The 19846-nt window shown below is 38.5% G+C and overlaps 1 protein-coding gene across 1 annotated transcript; it reads right to left on the bottom strand.

Moving 5' to 3' along the window:
* Positions 1–1584: 1584 nt before the first annotated feature.
* LOC128743247 (glycine N-methyltransferase) lies at positions 1585–14327 on the bottom strand. The gene is made up of 4 exons (XM_053839791.1): positions 14257–14327; positions 2535–2897; positions 2015–2271; positions 1585–1952 (listed from the first exon to the last, which is right to left on the bottom strand). Exons 2-4 carry the CDS (start codon positions 2872–2874, stop codon positions 1683–1685), a joined length of 867 nt encoding a protein of 288 aa, XP_053695766.1. The 5' UTR covers positions 2875–2897; positions 14257–14327; the 3' UTR covers positions 1585–1682.
* Positions 14328–19846: the final 5519 nt, after the last annotated feature.

The raw sequence follows: 19846 nt of genomic DNA, 5'->3' as shown, positions 1-19846 counted from the left end.
GGTTTAATCGGTACGAAGAATGGAAAAAGAGTGTTATGTCTGTTTGTCTGTGGCATAGGCATTCTCTCGTGCGATACGTAACTGTGACTGAGCGTAAGAGAATGAATCTCTAAATAAATCGTAAAGTTAAACTAAAGCACACATTTATACTACATGTTTATCTAATTCTTATTAGGCTTTTTACTTTCTAGTTAAGAAAATGTCGATTCCCGCGAAGGAAAATTGTAAATTCTGCCAATTTTTTTGCCATCTTAATTCATGAATGTGTGCTAGCTTTTTTCGCAGCTGATGTTTTCTCTGGCGGTTAATTCTCTTTCGCTCTCTGGTTCGTTGTATGAAATGCCAGCTGTGGAAGAAGTAAGCAAAATGCTCACAGCTGAATTTGGTTCACATCGCATAGCAACAGAGACATCGCATTTAATAGCGAGAGAAATTTATACGTGAGTACGGCGCTTCTGATCAAAGTTGAGATTTCTTGTGCTTGAAATCTCATTGAGTTTTTTGCTGCTATGAATTTTTCAACACTGGTCCTGCACTCAAACAGTTGGCTGCGAAGTCTGTCGTATAAAAAACAGAAGGTCAAGTTTCGATAACGGAATGTAGAACCTAGGCTTTCCTTTAGTAAAGAAAAGTCGAAAAAATCGAATGTTTTCAAATTTATGGCGTTTGTTTTTCGAATGGTTTAGATGCCGCACATATAGCAGCAACAGCAATACCTTAAACTTGTCTTCTTGTACGTATCAAATAGGAATGTATCAGAGGATTTGTTACAATACAGCAAATTAAAAATTTGACAAACGGTGGCAAACATTTGCAAAATGTCAAGTTTTGTCGAATTGAATCTGCATTCGTAGTCCTATGTAAGTCCCTCGTTCGTGTCCTTAGGTACAAAACTTCATACTTTTTTCAAACATAATTTAGCTAAAATCAACAGTAGCGGGGTTTTTATACAAATGAGGCTGTTTTAATATATGTCGGAAAAAGTTAACTCTTTACGGGTTTATTTTAGGCAGGAAGGCTAACGCCTCTATTTATGTAGGCAAATAGGCTCATTCATGTGTTTGTTTAGTAAAATAAAAATTTCCTGACTTTTTTTTTAGCTGGTTTTGTGGAGAAAAACCAAAACAACAGTTAGAAATTCTGCACATTCCTTCAATATACTTAATTTAAAATATTAGCATGCATGAATACAGCTTTAACGCACAATAATTAAATTTTACCACGGCATATCAAATGACTGGACAATTAAATTTCCGGTCTATACTCTATGCAGCCGGTGAGAGCTTAACTATTTTAATTTCATTCAATGTAAACCAATGTAAGCTTCATAACCTACAATTATAAGCTAAGCTTCGTGTTTGCGGCTCCATAAACTGCACAGTCTTGTAGAATATATTTTTATCCTGAGCCTTACAGACTACTTACATGGTGAGTTGTCATTTGATAGCTGTTTCTGCACATGTATTATGAAGCAGTGTAACACTGGTAGCCAGCTTCTGGTTACACTTGTGGCTGGTAGAAACAGACTTAACTTGTAAGAGTAGCGGCAGGCAAATATAATGCAATTAAAAAATCAATGTCAACGTTTATTTTCCATAAATAGGCGATTACATTCCAAGACGTGTACTATTTCTGCACCGATGACATATATTCACATTTTACGACAGCCGAGCAGCCATAAGTCACTCGGCCTTTTTCACGACGTGAAGGTAGAAGGCAGGATTGCTAACATTATCGATTTGTTTGAAATCTCCGAAGATTTCATGAGATTTGCTTCCGTCAAAAATGGTTTTAAGTATATTCTCGAATACGGTCAACTTGTGCGGATAATACGATAACCGGAACTCACTAGCATCCCCGCTGCCGGTGCTTATAACGTAATCCAATGTGACCAGCGCCGGTTTGGCGGCAACATATAGTACTGACGTTTTGATATCCGCCGTATGGCTGCTCTGTAATGGCATGAAAAATAAAGCTTAAAACGTACGGAACGTTGTTGGTAAACAAAACTTACATTGTAATAAATGCATTTGGCAGGGGTTGCTCCGGTGTCCATTATATTGTCGTAATTGCGATGATCAATCAACAGCAAGCCGCCGGGTTTAACACATCTCTCAAAGTTTCGGATTGCCTGAATTTGCTCACGCTGATCGCCATAGTTGTCCAGTAGATGAGCAAAGGAATTTCCCAGGCACATGACCGCATCAAAGCCCTCGCCAATGATGGGCTGGATATCGTCATATAACGTTAGCCAGTTAGCTTCCTCAATTACTGCGTACACGTACGTCAAAAGAAACGGTTCATTATTCGAGAATGATTTTGACAAATAGTTTTCAGGAAAACTGGGAGCAAATTACTGTACTTGATCGCAAGTACTGAGATGTATAGCCTCAGATAAGTAGTAAGGGTCACTAGAATGCCGTAGTCATCAATTGTGGTAGTTATTATTAATTAGACTATGAGCACGTAAACACGGCATTTGGGTCGGGGTCAGTAATTGCATAGTTGCGACGTCAACCACGCGGTATACTTACTCCAATTGTCGAACGTTGGTTCCTTTCTCCGGTTCCAGCGTTCCTTCAGGGCATACTTCAACATTTTGTCCGATGCATCAATTGAAACAACCTCGAATCCCTCTTCCAGGAGCATGATTGAGTCGACGCCCGTTCCGCAGGCCACATCCAGAATTCGTTTGCATCCATTGTCGCGCAACTTTTCCACCAAAAAGTTTCTATAATTTTCGGTTCGACTCTTCTTGTCGCCGATGAAGATCTCCCATACTCGGGCAGCCTTCCCGTCGGCGTATTGATCTCTGACCCCTTCGGCGGAGATACCGTCGGAGCGTGATTGAAAAACGGAATCTGCTTGCGGCATTGTGTTATAATTTGGGAGTGTTCCTAACGAAACGTACAAAATGTTTGAAAGAACAGTGATAAGGTTAGTGAAAAATCTTTAGCGAAAAAAGGGCAGTGAATGTGTTTTGCTAAGGTTATCTGTTTACCCCCAAGCTGTGATGGCTGGCAATCATACTGCCGACACTAAGTCAAGTTTAAGGGCTATGAAATTTGCAAGGTCTTATCGTGGTGGAGTCGCGCCATACGCACTTGGCAGACTGGATTAACTTGTTGTTAAGTAGCTAGTCTTGTACATTCGAATTAGTGTGTCTGCTGCTGCTACGTTAGGGTGGGTTAATTAATTCAGTTTAACTGTACTGAACGAACGACGGCTGGCGTTTCATCATGCTGCATACGACCGGCGGCGATGAAACTGATCTCAGTAAAAGGTCTCTGATAGAATCTGTGGTACACCGTAGATGTGCCTGGTAGTAATATTTTGATCTCTCGGCAGTTGAACCCACCCTAGTATACTGATATATACAATGATATGCTGCAATGTGTCGGCGTTTATGCGGCAATGTTTCATGAACAAGGTATGTGAATGTTTTTCATTCCGTATCATGTTGCATTGAATGCAATTGCTGTATGCGCTAGAAGCGTGGAAGTTAAAATTTTATTGAGCTTTTTTATACCTATGTAAGCTGGAAGTGATGCATTTTTAAGGTCAAGTTTGTACAGATCGCAGTATTGTTTGCGCCGGGATCGCATTTAGCGTTATAAAAGCGGAATGGTAGAGCGATTTTATAAACAGTAGTTGTTTATTTAATGTTATGTAATATGATGTGCAATATCCTATGCAATATTATGAAACCATTAGTGAAACTGTTCCATTATTAGTAACTTAGCAGTACATTGTAACTTATTTTAGCTAGTGCCCCCCCTGACGGAAAGGTACTAGGTAGAAGTGGTGACGTAAAAATGTAATGAAATGTTTGCTGAATACCAATGAAAAGTTTGCAATTCGTGGCTTCCAGTTATTTTTCTTAATCAAACAGCTCAAAATCCCGAAAAAAATTTCGATTGGGCGACACTGAGGCAGTTTTGTTGGGTTGTGATTTTTGGGTACAAATGGGGTTGAATGAATATTTAGGAACGATTGTGTTTTTTTGACGTATTGTCCATTTGCATTATATTTTTGTAGAAACGGGAACAACATTTTCTTCAATCATTCGTTCTGGTACACATCTTGATTGGTAGCCAAACCAGAGGGCTTGAACCATGGCATAGAAATACTTTTCTCGGAAATGGCAATGAACAGCATCCCTTTCTGTTCAAACTTATGTTTAAATTTGTATTTTATGTTCGGAGATGTAGTAGAACTATCCATGGAATAGTATCGATCATTTCCGGGAATGTGCGTCTTCGAAAGAGGGAAGTAACTTTCGTCGTTTAGAACAAACCATTTTCCGGCATAATTTTTTATCAACCAGCGGCATTGGGATTTCAGCGTCGGAATCTGTCCCTCAGTATATTCCGGGGCTCTTGTCTTCTTTCGGCATTTTATTCCGACACTTTTCAATGTTTTGCAGATGTACTGTTGGGAACAGTTGAATATTTTTGCGGCATCCCGTTTAGTTTAGCGCGCATATGCTGCGCAACAAGGTAACCTGCTGAAAATTTATAATATATTTTTGCGGATATTTTATTATGATCGCTGTAAACTGAACCGATCAGGATGATCGGTTAGTAAAGTTTTAACTCTTCTACTCACGGCCATATATTTTCAAGGCCTGGCTGATTTAGCTTTTTTATTTGGCCTAATGCTTTATTGCTTTGTAGAACATTATTCCTCCTTTCAGCAGAGTGTAATTAGACTATTTTTATAACCTTACTTTACAACCTTCTAAATAATGGGTCACTTGGCAGTATCACAGATTTATAGCTGCCGTCAGAAGGTTGTGAGAAACGCTAATTAGCAGTTTCATATGCTTGGTATTAAAAACCATTTGAAGAGTTTAATAAAACTAAAATTGTTACTAGGGTTGTTGGCAACGACTCTACACTGGGTTAGTGTCATTATTTGGAAGTAGGAGTTGCTACTGAAGGAATGGGTGGATGGAGTTGTGTGTCCCTTCTAAAAAAATGCTGATCAGTCCAATTACTGCAACTATCGTGGCATAACTCTAGTAAACGTTGCCCACAAGGTAATCTCCTGTTATCCCGGCTGTCACCGATAGCACAAAGTTTTCTAGGGAATTATCAGGCGGGCTTCATTGGAGCTCGCGTTACTGCGGATCAAATTTTTACCATCCGACTGATATTGCAGATATGTCGGAAGTACAACACTCAAGCCAACATTTTCATGTGTATATAGAAGATAAAAATCAGCATTATGAACAGATATGCATGCTAATAAATCGTAATTAATGCGCACATTGGTATGTTCGTACTATTTTGGAGGCGATATACGTGATTAGGAATAATTATAAGCGTTCCGACTATATAAGTATTTTTATACGATAATATCCGATTTAGCGCGACTTGCTCCGTAATGCTATACAATTCTGTTTAAGTTTAATCGTATATATGTCAGTTATTATCATTATATACGATTGAAAATCGAGTTCGACTAAGTTTATTAAGCATTATTACCTATTCCGAATTTGTTACGAGATATTTACTATAATTTTCGAACATTGATATACGAGTTGGTGCTAGCTGGGACACCCACACATTACACCTTTATTGACTTCAAAGCAGCATACGATACAGTCGATCGAGACCAGCTATGACCGATTATGCATGAGCACGGTTTTGCGAACAAACTGATTTGACTGATTAGAGTTACATTGGAGCGAGTGATATGTTTTGTGCGCATATGTCGAAAATACACGAAAAGAAGAGGCTCATAGCAGACAACCTCGCCCTCCTCACGCACTGTAACTGTTAGTGGCGACGTATTAGAAGTGGTAGATGAGTTCGTGTATTTATTGTATATTACAAAAATTAGTGTTTCACCAAGCAACGCTAGTATTCATCACAGCGGTTTGTTTACCACCCGTAAAATTGAGATAATCAGCCCCCAGTCCGAATCTCAATCCAGTGAAGAATCGTGCAATGGCTGTATACCAACAAGAAGCCATGTAACAGCATTGATGAGTTAAAAGTTGAAACTTCTTTAGTGCTTGGACACCAGTTTTGGTTCAGACGCTGCGTGAGCCGCTCATAACCTGTAGTGCAGGCGCTCACTAGAGTGAGGAATTTATGTACAGTCATCAGGAGACGCTCATGGTTGGCAAGACTACTCTAGTGCTGACACTCAGCTTAGTGCCTTCTTCTGTATGCGAATACGAAACTATGTGTATATTAACGCTAATAGAATTACGACTCCCAGTTGGCCTCGAGGTACGATGCTGGTCTAATAAGCCAGTCGTCGTATGTTAGAATCTCGGCTGTTAGAGTCAATAGGACCGTAGCAACCGGCCCTGCAATTGTCCTGTACTCTAACAGCTGGTTGCGAAGTCTTTCGTATAAAAAACAGAAGGTAAAGTTTCGATAACGGAATGGAGAACCTAGGCTTTCCTTTTTTTAAATTACGACTCCAACATGGAATATCTCGTGTTCCTGGGCTTGCAGATATTTGGTGTCTTCAACAAACTTGTAGATCAACTTCTTTACGGTGAAGGAATTTTCTCCCACAATTTTTTCGTTACGTGGTGCAAATTCATACGTAACATTCTTGTATTTGCTGTATCTTGCAACGCTTACTATATATAAAGCTAAATTCTTTGGGCAGTTGTTCAAGTAACCGAGCGAGTGGTGTGGGAAGTTTTCGTCAAGGTTATATCATTCTGCGGTGCTAGCTAGTGGTCCTCCTGTGTAAAGTTTGCTTCAGATAGCATCGAAACAAAAACAATTGCGTGTATTTCAGTTATTTATTATTGAATTCACGATCTTTTCTTAGACAAATGTAGCATTTTCTTCATACTTTTAAGAAACGGTTTCGAAGGAATTCTCGAACTTTTCCTGTAATATGGCTCATTAGGCAGCGCACACTTTCTTCGTCCATCGTTTTGGCTTATCTTATTCCACCAGGTCTTCATTTGATTGATGTCTTTGACAACTTTTCCCTTTGCGTTGAGACTCCTCTTGCCCTCTTGTCCAGTATTTCTCAATAGGGCGGAACTGGTGGTAATTGGGTGGGTTAAGGTCTTTCGGAACAAACTGAACCCCTTTCTCTGCATACCATTCTTGAACGACTTTGCTGTAATGACAGCTTGCCAAATCTGACCAAAACATCACGGGATGGTGGTGGGATAGAATGAACGGCAAAATTCGTTTTTGGAGACATTTCGTTTGGTACAGTTCCGACGTCATTGTCTTATTTGCAACGAAAACTTTTGTTTTTCTGCCATAGCTGCAAATCCCTGCGAAATCATAAATTTTCGTGCAAATTTGTCGGCAAAATCAAATTTAAATATGCTTGTAACATCCCCCCGAGCCGTTACCAAGTAAAATGTTTGACCTGACACTTGCCCGATGTCAGCCTTGATATAGGTTTCATCGTCCTGCAAAAGACACCCGTCGAACTTGGTTAGCACCCGGTCGTATAGCTTTCGAGCACGGATTTTGGCCACATTATTCTGTTTTAAGGTTCGATTTGGCTGTTTGCTTGCTCGATACGAATTGATTCCTTCCCGAAGTCGAATTCTCCTCACGGTACCATGGGCAACACCGAATTTTCTAGCCAAATCTTGGTCCGACAGATTGGGATTCCTCTTGATAGTCTTCAAAATCTTACCACGCAGTTTCCGGTCGACAGTTTCACTCCGATGATTAGTTTGAGGCTTCCGAATCGTCGTCAATGTTTCCTTGTAGGTACCGTTTGATAACGCGCGGTACGGATACGGTATTTCTGGGCAATTTCAGCTGTTTAGCTAGCCTAGATGCAGACCACAATGGATTTTGCAAATAACTGTGCACAATTTTTCCCCTTTTTTCGGCTTCCATGTTATTTGTTTACAAAATACAGTCGTTTTGCTGAATGTCAAAAATACATAGGTGAAACTAACAAAATTTCTGACACGTGGGCGCCAAGAACTTCCAAATCCGTTCACCAAGGGCGCCACAATATGAGCAAAAGTGTGTTGCAATTCTAAACGAAGCAAGCTTTATTATCTACAAAACCGATTTATTTGGAAAACTGTTTGAAGATCCAGTTACAGGACTTCCATTTTACAATGTGTTGTATGCTTTTTGTTTTGGTATCCCGAGCAGGGATGGAAGATCAGTGATTTTGATAAAATCTGTGAGTTATCGCCACACGCACAGATCACGATCCGTACGGATCATGACAAACAGTGAATCTTTAGCGTTGACCACAAGATTTTGTTCTCTAAACAGTCTTAGCAGTCGATCACAGTGTTACATCTTACCTAGCTGCGAGAAAAAAGGTCACACATGTTGTTTGTATTTGATTCATACGATGCACACAACCCATTGTCTGTATCTGTTATATTTCGCAACGCAATCATGCAATGAACATGATCTGACATGAGGTTTGTCATAACCTGTACGGATCGCGACAAAGTATTTGTCGCTTACAAGTAGTGATGTCAATGAATCTGATCGCTTCTATGATCTTGATCGCTAGAAGCGATTTTTTTCCATCCCTGATCCCGAGGTAAGACACTGATGTAATCAACTTATGATATAGATCATAAGTTAATAAATGGAAATCACAGTGGCTCTACTATTGATTCCTTACGGGAATCCGAATATGCTTGAATTTCCTTCGTCAATGCGAATAGTGTCCAAATTAAGGTATAGAGCTTTGTACTGCAATCGTGGCAGTGTATTATTAATAACGTGGCAAATGTTCCAATGTCTTCCAAGGCGTCAATCGTATGCAGCTCAGCGGCGTAAGCCAAAAGCTTCACGTTGCTCCCCAACAGAAAAAATAATCCAACAGCCTTAAATCGTATGATCTTGGAGGCCAACTTACAGGTCCATAACGCGAAATTTTTCGGTCGCCAAACGTTTCAAAAAATTAGTTTATGCACGCGCGGTATGGCATGTTTTGCCGTGTTGTTGAAACCATAGTTACTCCACAGTGATGACATTCAATTGTGATACAAAAAAGTCCACAATTTTGATATAGGGTATGTTGCTGCTTTGTCGTAATTGCCTATTCTCGTTCTATCCAACACAAATTATTAAAAATATCAGCATTTTTATGACACACAATGCAAAACTAGTGATTCCCAAATATTTTAGTTTGTTGTCGCTTTTTACCATTAAACCATTAAACCATTAAATTAAACGCTTTTTACCATTAAATAAGTCCTACCAGCCAAATTTCCTACGATTTTTCGTGCAACGAAGAAGAAAATGTCGACTAATCGTTTTAATTTCCGTCATTCATAAATGAAAATAACTCACGCAAAGCATTGTCGTTATTCTACAGCCAGGAAAACTTGCCTGACCTGCAGAAATTTTGCAGAATAACATTTGTCATCGCGTCCTACACAAATGCATGCGCGTTAGCTTCGTAAGCATTGTTGTGATTTTTAGTTCGGACGATGAAAAATTTTAATGGATGGATTTTTAAACGGTACGACGAATTTAAGATGTAAAATCAGTTGCGTAATTTGAATAAAATGTTTTAATAATCGCTTTTCAGTGATTTCAAAGTTCACATATCGGAAGGTAAGTGTGTTTTAGTCAAATCAGCACAAGAACTTTTGGGGTATTCATTAAATCAATCCAACAAATGATGAAAATTAGAATGGCTTTACTTACTACAACGGAAATTAGAAATAAATCCTATAGCAACTTAGTGGCTCGTGGCCTGAGGATTCTCTTCGCTCCGATACGAAACGATCAGCAAAATTGTGGTTCAAATGCACAATAGTAAAAAAATATTTCCAAGTTACATTTTTAGTTTAATATTTTATAGTTCTGAACGATAAAAATATGCATTTTATTTAGATTATTCCGTGAGGGTAGTGCATCTCTAAGAGTGATTCCTACATTACTTTTTGAAATTATGATTGAATGAGACGGTACAGTCGAAAAAGCAAATTCAAATCAAACTGTGCGTTCCAACTCTGACCACAATAATTTTTACAATTTTATACCTGGTTTACGAATTAAGTTCGAAATGTGTTTGCGGCTGTGTAAAATATTTAGTCACTGTGTATGTTCTTTCTCATTTGATGAGTGTTGCACAAATAGAACTTCTAGTCCATTCTCGGAAGTAATCAACTGTCTAATAATATTGTTTCAGGTAGGAATTCCCGTTACTGTGAAACTGATTGCAGACACAATACAGCTTCTGCAAAACTTTACTGTAATGACATGAAACTTGATGACATGATTTTTTGTACTATAATTTTAGATTAAATTAGCATTGTACCCAACATCAATAAAGCAATGCAGTTGGAATTCGAAAAGAAATGATATTTTTCAAAAAGGTGAACAAACAGTCAATTATAAATTTTAAAATCATAATCATATTTAATTTTTCAGCACATAAGTTCTTTGTTGGTACAGTGATATGTAGAAAATAATCGAAAAAATCGAAACTGTTGTTTTGAAATTACTCAATCTATAATGAAATTATATTAATTTTGTAAGAACAAATTGAAAAATGCTTTGATAATTTCCCAGCAAACATTTTGGTCTGTATAACTTAATTCTAAAAGAGATAAACGTCAGCATATAAGGTCTATCAAATCATATATCATGCGCAGAAACGGCATATACATGCAAAAGTGGAGGCGATCTACATGATTTAGTTCTTCAGAATAATTGAAATGCCGACAAAACAAAACAGTTTATGCGACTGAGCCGATTGACTGGATTGCATTTCGACACAATTACGATTATATTTCTACTCTACCCTTCGCCTTTCCACCATGTGGTAAATGGCAAGTGTCAAAAATTGCATACAGAGCAGGCTATTTATAGCCACTTATTCGCTCTGAAAGTTAATGAGACAAAAAAATAAAAAAGCTTTGCTGAAAGCTTTTTTTCATACCTAAGCTTCCAGAGATATTACCGACCGATCTGTCACAATATTTATCTTTTTTGTCTATATCATTTAAAACAAGCTGTACTCACCTGGTTTAGAACCAAGAATCACCCGTACCGCAGTATTTGTTCATTACCTTTAAGCTACTGGTACATCAGTACCTCAATGATATTTTTGCACATCTTAAACGAAGTCATCGTACATGTAAGCAATGAGATCTTATCTGATGCACTGAACATGTATGTACGGATTTGATTGATTCTCATCCGACATACGAGTTTGTGTCAATTGTGACTGAATTACAGTGTCGTAAAGTTTGCATTTGATCGTTTATTTTAATGATAATGCTGACTTCATGGAATGATATGCAGTATCTTTGTTAGCATTCCGTGGTACAGATTGTTCTAAATATACATTAGAATACGTTATATGCATATTCATATTTGATTACATGGAGATAACATTATTAAAGCTCAAGTACAAAAATATTGTCTGTTATTTCAGAAGCTCTTAAAAAGAAATTAAAAGTTATTTAAAACAGAATGCTGAACATTTAGATGCTATAGGACAGCTCAAAATTGCTTACAACAATAAGCATCAAACATTATTTTTTACTGTACCAGTTTAATGCTGAATGTCTTTTTCCAATTCCACTTAACATTTGCATTTCTTTTGAAAAGCCATAAATTGCACTGATATTAAGGCATTTAGATTAGCGGAATGGAACATAATCTAGGCTTGCCCAGTTCTGAGAAATACTCTCCTTGGTAAATTTTAAGATTTCCGTTCGTTCACTTACCTATCAGAGAAATATCTAAAAAATTATGAGTTCCTATTTTTAACATTTTTAATTTTTAAAACGTTACGTTGCGTGGTTTTAATACGCCAAAAAACAATCAAACTCCTCAAAGAGTGCTTTTTCAAAAAGACCTTTTATTGTCTTGTCAGTATGTCATAATCATTATATGCTTGCTGCTTAATATTGAGGCGGGCTTATTTGAATTATTAACATTTTTAAAATAGTTCAAAAGGTAATTGTAAAAGTTTTTCAAACCAGTAAATAGTATTTTGAATATTCCGCCACAATAAAAATAAGTTCAATTTTAACAAAAGAAAAAAAGCGAAGAAACCGTTAATTTTTTTGGTTGACAAATCTGCATTAAGAACGTATCCTTGAAATCTCTCTATTTTGTTGTTTTTGTTGTAAAGAAACAACAACAAATTTGAACGTGTTTGGATGCAAATCATATTTTAATGCACCTAGAGTCTCATGATTATCACTGCTTGTATATAAATCTAAAACGAGGTCATATAACACATTTTGCACAACATAATCCGATGAAAACTGTAATTAAATACGATTACATCTTCATGAGAGCCATTGTTGGTAACTAAATCTAAGAAATCGTCATATGCGATATTCGCTTAGCATAACCCGATTATCTTTCGACCTATTTACGATTTTTACTATTAATTCGTATATCAATCATCGTGTGCATTACATACGATAAAATTTACACAATGTGCTTACAACATGTGTACATTTATACGAGTCCGATGTGATATCCATTTATATAAGATTAAATCTCGACGTGAATATACGATATCTGGTTTGCTGGGTTTGATTATTTTAGAGCCTTGATAAAGAATACAAATTTAATTATTTGAAACGTTGGTGAAAGAGAAAAACACCGTTTTCTGCTCTTTAAGACTGCAAAGCCGAAAGAAATTCCATTGAGTGAACTACCAGTCGATAAAAGATTGTAGTATAATGAAAGACTCATAAATTTGTTGACAACTGACTGAATGATATATTATCCCATTTGAATATGATTCGGCTAAAAGTACACACGGGTGTGTAATAATAGAATCATTTTATCTGATCCAGGAAATTATAGTCTTGTAACATGTCAGACACTGCCCCAATCGGTGCTTTCCAATCAGTCATTATTTTAGACGATTGATGGGCTTTGCGTGTTCATGTTCACCGCATGTGATTTCACTAACAGAACCGGCCTGGTCGTAGAATTGTGTGAGCATGTACCTAGTGAGAAAATTATTAAACAATGAACGGATACTTTTCAGCAACGTCAATTGAATCGTGACCGTTGACCATTAGTATTTGGTAAGAAAAGGATTTCGCGCTAACTCGTCTATGAGACTGGCAGCATCCTCTAAGATTGCAATTAGTTCATGTATTTGTATTCATATTTCGTTTTTCCGAAATTCGTTCAGGCTAAGTTTTGAAAATGGCTGAACTGTTTTTTCGTTTTTTCTTATTTACTTTTCCGCTGTTGCTGCCGCTCAAGTAGCAAAAATATGAAAACTCAATGATACTTGATGTGAAAATAACACAACCTGAATCCGACTTAAATTTTCCAATAACATAATGGAGTAAATCCAGATTGGTACAATTGTTGATGGATTACAAATATTGAAGATAATCATAATGATTATCATGTCGATTTCTATCAAGTGAGCGATTAAACGATTGCACAATTAAAGCAGTTTAATTAATCGTGCTTAATTTGTGTATCAGACGTATTCATTTTCATCAAACATGAAGAAATATGTAAGTAAACCGGTTACTGATTTTTTACACATCGTTCAACAAATTCAATTCAAATTAATTATTTAACAAAATTCTATAAATGCAATAGTTATAGTGAGTTAATAGCTGCATGAGAAAAATTTTCACACCTTTTACGCACATGAATAACGCTTGATACAGTTTGAACATATTCTCCAATTATAATTGAACGTCGTGAGAATGTATCACATTCGATGTACCGCTGGTCTAACAGTATTTTCGAAGGCCGTGGGAATAAGAAACATGAGTAGATGAATTACTCAGTTCTATTAGAGCAATTATAAAGAAAATAATATTTGTGCAACTTCAACCTAATTAGTTTCATGTTATGTTAGTTCATGTAATTTTATAACATAAAATTCACATTGTGCATGCACGTCTAGATAGGGTTTTGCTTAATTTTTCCAAGCTATACAGCTTCTCTGTGGAACACTATATTTTACAGCGCAGTAAACGAAATAAACAAGTCGAAATTATAATTACTCTATTTTGAAATTGAATTTCACAGTGGAAAACATCGTCGTGTGACAATTTACAATTGCACATTGTATTGACGCCACTGATAGTGATTTAAGCTAATCACAAGCTTTAAAGATACTCGTCAGAGGAATATACGCTGGTGAACGACGTAGTATGTAATTTAAATCTCATGAGTTATCGGAAACTATGTGCTATAAATTTATTTAACTTGTTGTAATCTTTTATGTTCACTTTTTGCACTAACGTAAGAACTGACGACATGTGTTAATAGTAACTTGTTGTGCTGAGTAATCATCTTAACTGAGGACACTTACCTGGTTAACTAATAATATTATTTTTTTGCAAGAACTTCCTTTCAGATTGGATTACCGCGATCGACTGATCAGAACATTCGAAATATTTGTACTGTTGATAAGAATTACGTTTAATATTTCCAACACTATTATTTAACTGGAACGATCAGTACGAAATTCTCTTATCAGCTTGTACCAACCGTAAGCTAAAGTGACCTTGAACTTGTAGGTTTTTAGCTGAATCGTTTGAAATTGTTGCTCTGGAAATAAAATTTTATGAATAACAATAAATAATTTGTTGAAATCATTCTCGGAAATTAAAAATAATTATCAAAGTGATTCATTTTCTGGGACTGTCCAGATACTTAAGTGTCTAGATACTTAATAACTTGCATATAATCATAAATCTCAGTTCGTCAATTACGAGAATCAGATTGTATAGTTTCGCATCAACTGATCAATAGCAAAGACAAAGCCTTTTAGCAGCAATCATTCGATGCCGGCGATTTCGAGATCGATATTATCATTTCACCGACTTTTATATCATGCGGTCTAAAACAATTTTCCACAACGAAAGTAAATGGGCGGATAAATGGAACCAGTCGTGCTCGAAGCAAAGATCCTAGTGAAACATAAGTAGCGGTAGGCACGCAATAGATCTTGGTTATCTCGCGTACTACGTGCGAAATATGAAGCATTCTGCTGAACTTTCTCATTGATCGCATGCTTCAACTTTCGATAATTTTAATAGGTAATAATGGAAAAGATCTGGGAGAATGACTGCAAACGGGAAGCATTAAAAATCATCTGCTACTGTCAGATGGCCTTCAACTCGTAACACACTGAATTCGTTAATTACCGGGGCAGTTAACTAGGCAATTGGGTTGCTTTTTAATTTTCACTCTATTTGTTTTGTATTCCATCACGTATCAGTACCAGTATAACGCCATTGACCAGAACCGAATCTAAACGAGTATTTTTTTTATAGGAGTAGAACTTTTCAGCAGTTCAAATGCCTTTCCCAATGGCAATCTGCTTTATTTTGTTGCATTCTAAGCATCTTACCGAAATTGTTGAGCTTCATCTCTCCTTTTGCGTAGGAAAGTTTTACGATCCTATCGATTTTCACAGTCTCTTTCAGCTGAGATTCAAACATAAGCCGACTGGCTTGATAGACCAGTGTCGTAACTCGAAACACACTATTTGTATACGTAACTCCTGCAAAAAATATCTTCGCGCACATTTCAAGTGACTAGCACACTAGCACCATCTAACATCGACATTATCAAATATTCACTTGCAATAGTAGCATCCCTCGGTAAATCAATTATTTGGCAAACGGCCTTTTCCTACTCTCGTTTAAAAGCACTACTTTGACGAGTACGGAGACATTCACAACCAAAACCACATTTGAAACGACTATTATAGTGTGCGAAGAATAGATCAATAAGTGTTATGTCTGTTTATCTGTGCTCGAATCAAACTGGGAGGCAATTTGTAAGCAATTCCACGAGAAAAGCTAGATCTATTCCACCTAATTGTGAATGAAGCCTTTGTTATACTATCCCATTATTTCTAAATAGAAGTTTATACGTCCGAAACAGAATAATTGGAATCTTTATTTGCTTATACAATGTCACCTTCTAGCGAAATGTGGAAGTACGAGTAATAAAGACAATAATCGTTCCAGCGAAATTTGGCATCCCGCTTATTTAACCATATTTAACTGACTTCGCAGTCAACTGTTAGTTTACACCCCATTTGTGGGGATAGTGCTACGATCCTATTGAGCATAACAATCTCTCCCAATCGAGATTGCAACATACGATAACTTGCTTATTTGACCAGTGGTCATACCTTGAAACCAATTGGGAGGGTGTCGAAATCTCCTGCGAGAATTAAATGGGTTCGACAGTCCACCCAAAATTCTTATACGGTACTAAAAATGAAATAAGATCCATTGCAGCCATTATGAGTTTGATGAGCTTTCCCGGAAAGGCTTTTTGGTCCATAATTTTTCGGTTTACGCTATCATATGCGGCTTTGAAGTCGATAAATTGCGTGGTGCTGCGCCGGGATACAGAATTCGCGGCACTTTTGAACTTTTTCGGATGGTGATGAAGAAAATTAAGACAGTTAATTGAGTTTGATAAATTTCTCTTGGAAGGTAATTATATTAGCTTACTTGCAAACAAATTTTACAGTTCTATCAGTCGAACTCTAACCGTGATGGCGAAAACAGCGAAGCTACTCCGTTCAAAAGTGTCCGGACATCGTGCGGCCCTTTGTGGATGCCGAATACGCCCCTTCCAGCATCTATAATATCTTGGCACTATTGGACAACAATCAGAGCATCGAAAGAAAGCCCGGTTCCGGATGATCGACGACCCTGAGCGACAAGAAGCTCCAAAGGATGCTGAAGTGGAAGACCGAGGGAAAAGTGGTTATATCGCTGCGTGCGCTAGGTGCGGGAGGTCGGTGCAACCGGCCAAACAATGAAAAAGTACCTAGCGAACATGGACATACATGTCAGGAAGCGGCAGTCTCGTCTACTGGTCTCGGAGCTGCAGGCAATGACGCAGCGGCAGCGGCTGAATAAGATGGTCTAGACGATTTTCCCGGCGAATCGCGCCGTAGCGGTGGTGATGGACGGCGAGACCTATCTCACCCTGGATGGCAACGACTGGCAGACCACTTCGTATTTTACTTCCCCCACGAACGAAGTGAGCTACCGAGGTAAAGTTCATTTCAAACTCCAAGCTCCCCAAGAAGGTGCTGTTGTGGCTGACAACCAGCCAGAAGGAGATGTCAAAGCCTCTCTTTCGCTCCGGACTGGCCGTAAACGGGGAAATTTATAGTACGAAGTGCCTACCGGAAGTTGCGTCGCTCATCAAGAAATACCATAAGGGCGAAGACGCGGTGTTCTGGCCAGATCTGGCGTCGGCCCACTACTCGAAGCGATCGTTGGAAGAAATGAAGCGGCTGAATATCGAAGTCGACGTACCCGCCCAACGTCCCCTAGCTGTGTCCCTTTGAGTATTTCTGGGTAAACCTGAAGCGTAAGATGTACTGTAACAATTTTGTCGCGAAAGCTGGAGAGGAATTGATAAATAAAACGAAAAAAGAACTCAAAAACATGCCTACACGCATGTTTTCGTCCGCCATGGCGAATGTTCTCGTTAACTGCCGGAAGGCCGTCCGGGGTACGTTTTTAACGCAGTAGCCATTTTTTCATTTATTAACCCAAGGAGAGTTGACAATCCAGGGAAAACTTGGGCTAACGTGCATGCGTTGTCAATTATCTTATGCTGGCGAGTCTTCAAAATGGTTTTAAACTATTTAAAACAGTACGGAAGCAGAAGTGACGCCGAAATGGGTGATGAAACATCTAATCCGTGCACCCGAAGAAGTTTCCAACGAAGCGTCAGGTTTAAGCGCTTGAAACTAGAAGGTAGAAGCAGCTTCATCATGCCGTCGTTAATGGGAGCTGCGAATCCTGCCGTGTAGGCTGTCGTGGCAATGAAAAAAAAATAACAAGATTCGTACCAAAAACTTAGCGATTGCTAGCCTTACGCCTGAAACCACCACACCACATCCGCTTGATCCGCTTGAATGTGTGATGGAAAAATGCGAAATAACACATCGGTTGCTGCGCATACAGTTTTAAATCATCACGGATATTGGCCAACTTCTCATTAATTTGGATATTAGCGAAGACCCATTACTAACAAGACTGGCATCTCTGTTATTTTTCCATATAAGCGTCATCCGTCATCATCAGCGGCGCTTCTTTTAGCGAAGGTGGTAAATTTTGTATGTATGTTATTAAGCTCTCCAAAATTCTGTATTGGTGTTTGCTCGATTATGTTAGCATGGCGGTATAAATATTAGCACTCACTCACACAGATGCATCCAGGGATCACCTTGACCGGCAGAGCGAGCTACTATCAATGTCTCCCGAATATTGGCAGAGCTGCCAGTCTTCTTGTTATAGGGGTCTTCGATATTAGCCAAAATTGTTTCTCGTTGTGTGCCTCCGGAAATGTAATTTTTTACAATCGGCGTTCGTGGGGACGTTGTTTGGGCAGTATACTATCATGTGGTATTATGATCTCAATTTTGGAAAAAATGGCATATTAGCCATTAGCCGGCCCATCGTAGCCTTCCGCATTTCTCCAGATGTGCGATGGGAGGCCCTCCAAGCAATACCTGTAGCTCGTGATTCAAATACCTCTGCCATTCTCAGCTTTTCCGCCCGCAGCACCTTCTGCATACGGCAAGGGCGCGTATGTTCTCCGCGAGCAGCATCACAGCTTCAAGTTGTGTCGTTGTCTGCGGTCTTAAGCGATCCCAAATAAACTAACTCATCTACCACTATTAGTTTGTCGCCGTCAATGGGTATCGTACGTGGGAGGCACACATTTATGTCCTTTGAGTCTCTTCCTTTCATGTATTTGGTCTTCGGCGCATTTATTTTAAGCCCAATCCTTTTAGACTCTGCTTTCAATTGGGCGTAGATTGCCTCCGCCGTCACAAAGTTTCTGGCTGTGATATCAAAGGCATTTGCAGAGGAGCTAGCTAATCTTAGTAAAAATCGTGTCTGCTCGTCGGATGACCCCCTCAAGAGCGATGTTGAATAGTATGAAGAATAAGCCGTTACCTCGTCTCAACCGTTATCGCGTCTCAAAGGGACTCGAGAGTGTCCCCGAGATGTGCACAAAACACATCACTCGGTCCAGTGAGCTCCGCGCAGTCGCGTCATTTTATCCCGAAAACCGTGTTCGTGCATATTCTGCCCTAGCTAATTTCGTTCAACTGCACCGTATGCTGCTTTGAAATCAATAATAAAGATGTGATGCGTGGGCACGTTGTACTCCCGATATTTCTGCAAGATTTGACGGATGGTAAAAATCCGGTCCATAGTCCGCGAGCCCCCGTGAAGTCTGCTGGGAATTCGCTACGATTTCATGTGCTATCGGTTACAGCCGGCGTAACAGGATCTGGAAGAGTACCTTGCAAGTGGCGTTTACTAGCGTTATGCCGCGATAGATATCGTAGTAGTAGTCGAGCCGATCACCCTTTTTGTAGTTGGAACAAGCTACCATCTCCATTTATTCCTCCCGTAATCTTGAAAATAATCCAGTGTAGATCCATTTCCAGCGTTTCTAGGACCGAAAAATAGTTCATTCGTGTAATTTTTATCGCTAAAAGTATGGGTGTGACGGTTAAGTATAGCTGCTTAGTATAATTTGAAAGTGTTCTGATTTTTTGCGATGTATAGAAATTACACTAATTGCACACCATGTTACTGTCATTCAATTGGCTAACGACATCATACATAGGGTTTCGGTAACAAACAAGATGATAGAGCGTTTTGCGAATGATCTTTCGTTTTCCGCACGGCAGCGATTACGAGCCATTGCACTATCAGTGGATGAGGCATCGCATCACTTCATATTAGCTGCGGTCAGGCTGCGTATTTTGGGATTATGGTCTTGAATAGTATGAGACATTTCATAATTATTTAATTCCAACAGATTTTATAAGTTTTGTCTTAAATTACGCCATTAGGCCGAAATTCTGATTAATAAATTTATTCGAAAATAAAGAT

Source organism: Sabethes cyaneus, chromosome 3, assembly GCF_943734655.1.
Source record: "Sabethes cyaneus chromosome 3, idSabCyanKW18_F2, whole genome shotgun sequence".
In the NCBI taxonomy this organism is placed as follows: Eukaryota; Metazoa; Arthropoda; class Insecta; order Diptera; family Culicidae; genus Sabethes; species Sabethes cyaneus.
Note: the sequence above shows the minus strand (reverse complement) of the source record. Positions and strands in the feature narration are given on the sequence as shown.

Bases quoted from the DNA above. Each gene is read 5' to 3' on its own strand.
- LOC128743247 (XM_053839791.1), bottom strand. From the start codon at position 2,874: ATGCCGCAAGCAGATTCCGTTTTTCAATCACGCTCCGACGGTATCTCC. The intron at 2,272-2,534 runs GTAAGTATACCG...ACGTGTACGCAG, and splicing joins ACCAACGTTCGACAATTGGA to TAATTGAGGAAGCTAACTGG. The intron at 1,953-2,014 runs GTAAGTTTTGTT...ATGCCATTACAG, and splicing joins CCAAATGCATTTATTACAAT to AGCAGCCATACGGCGGATAT.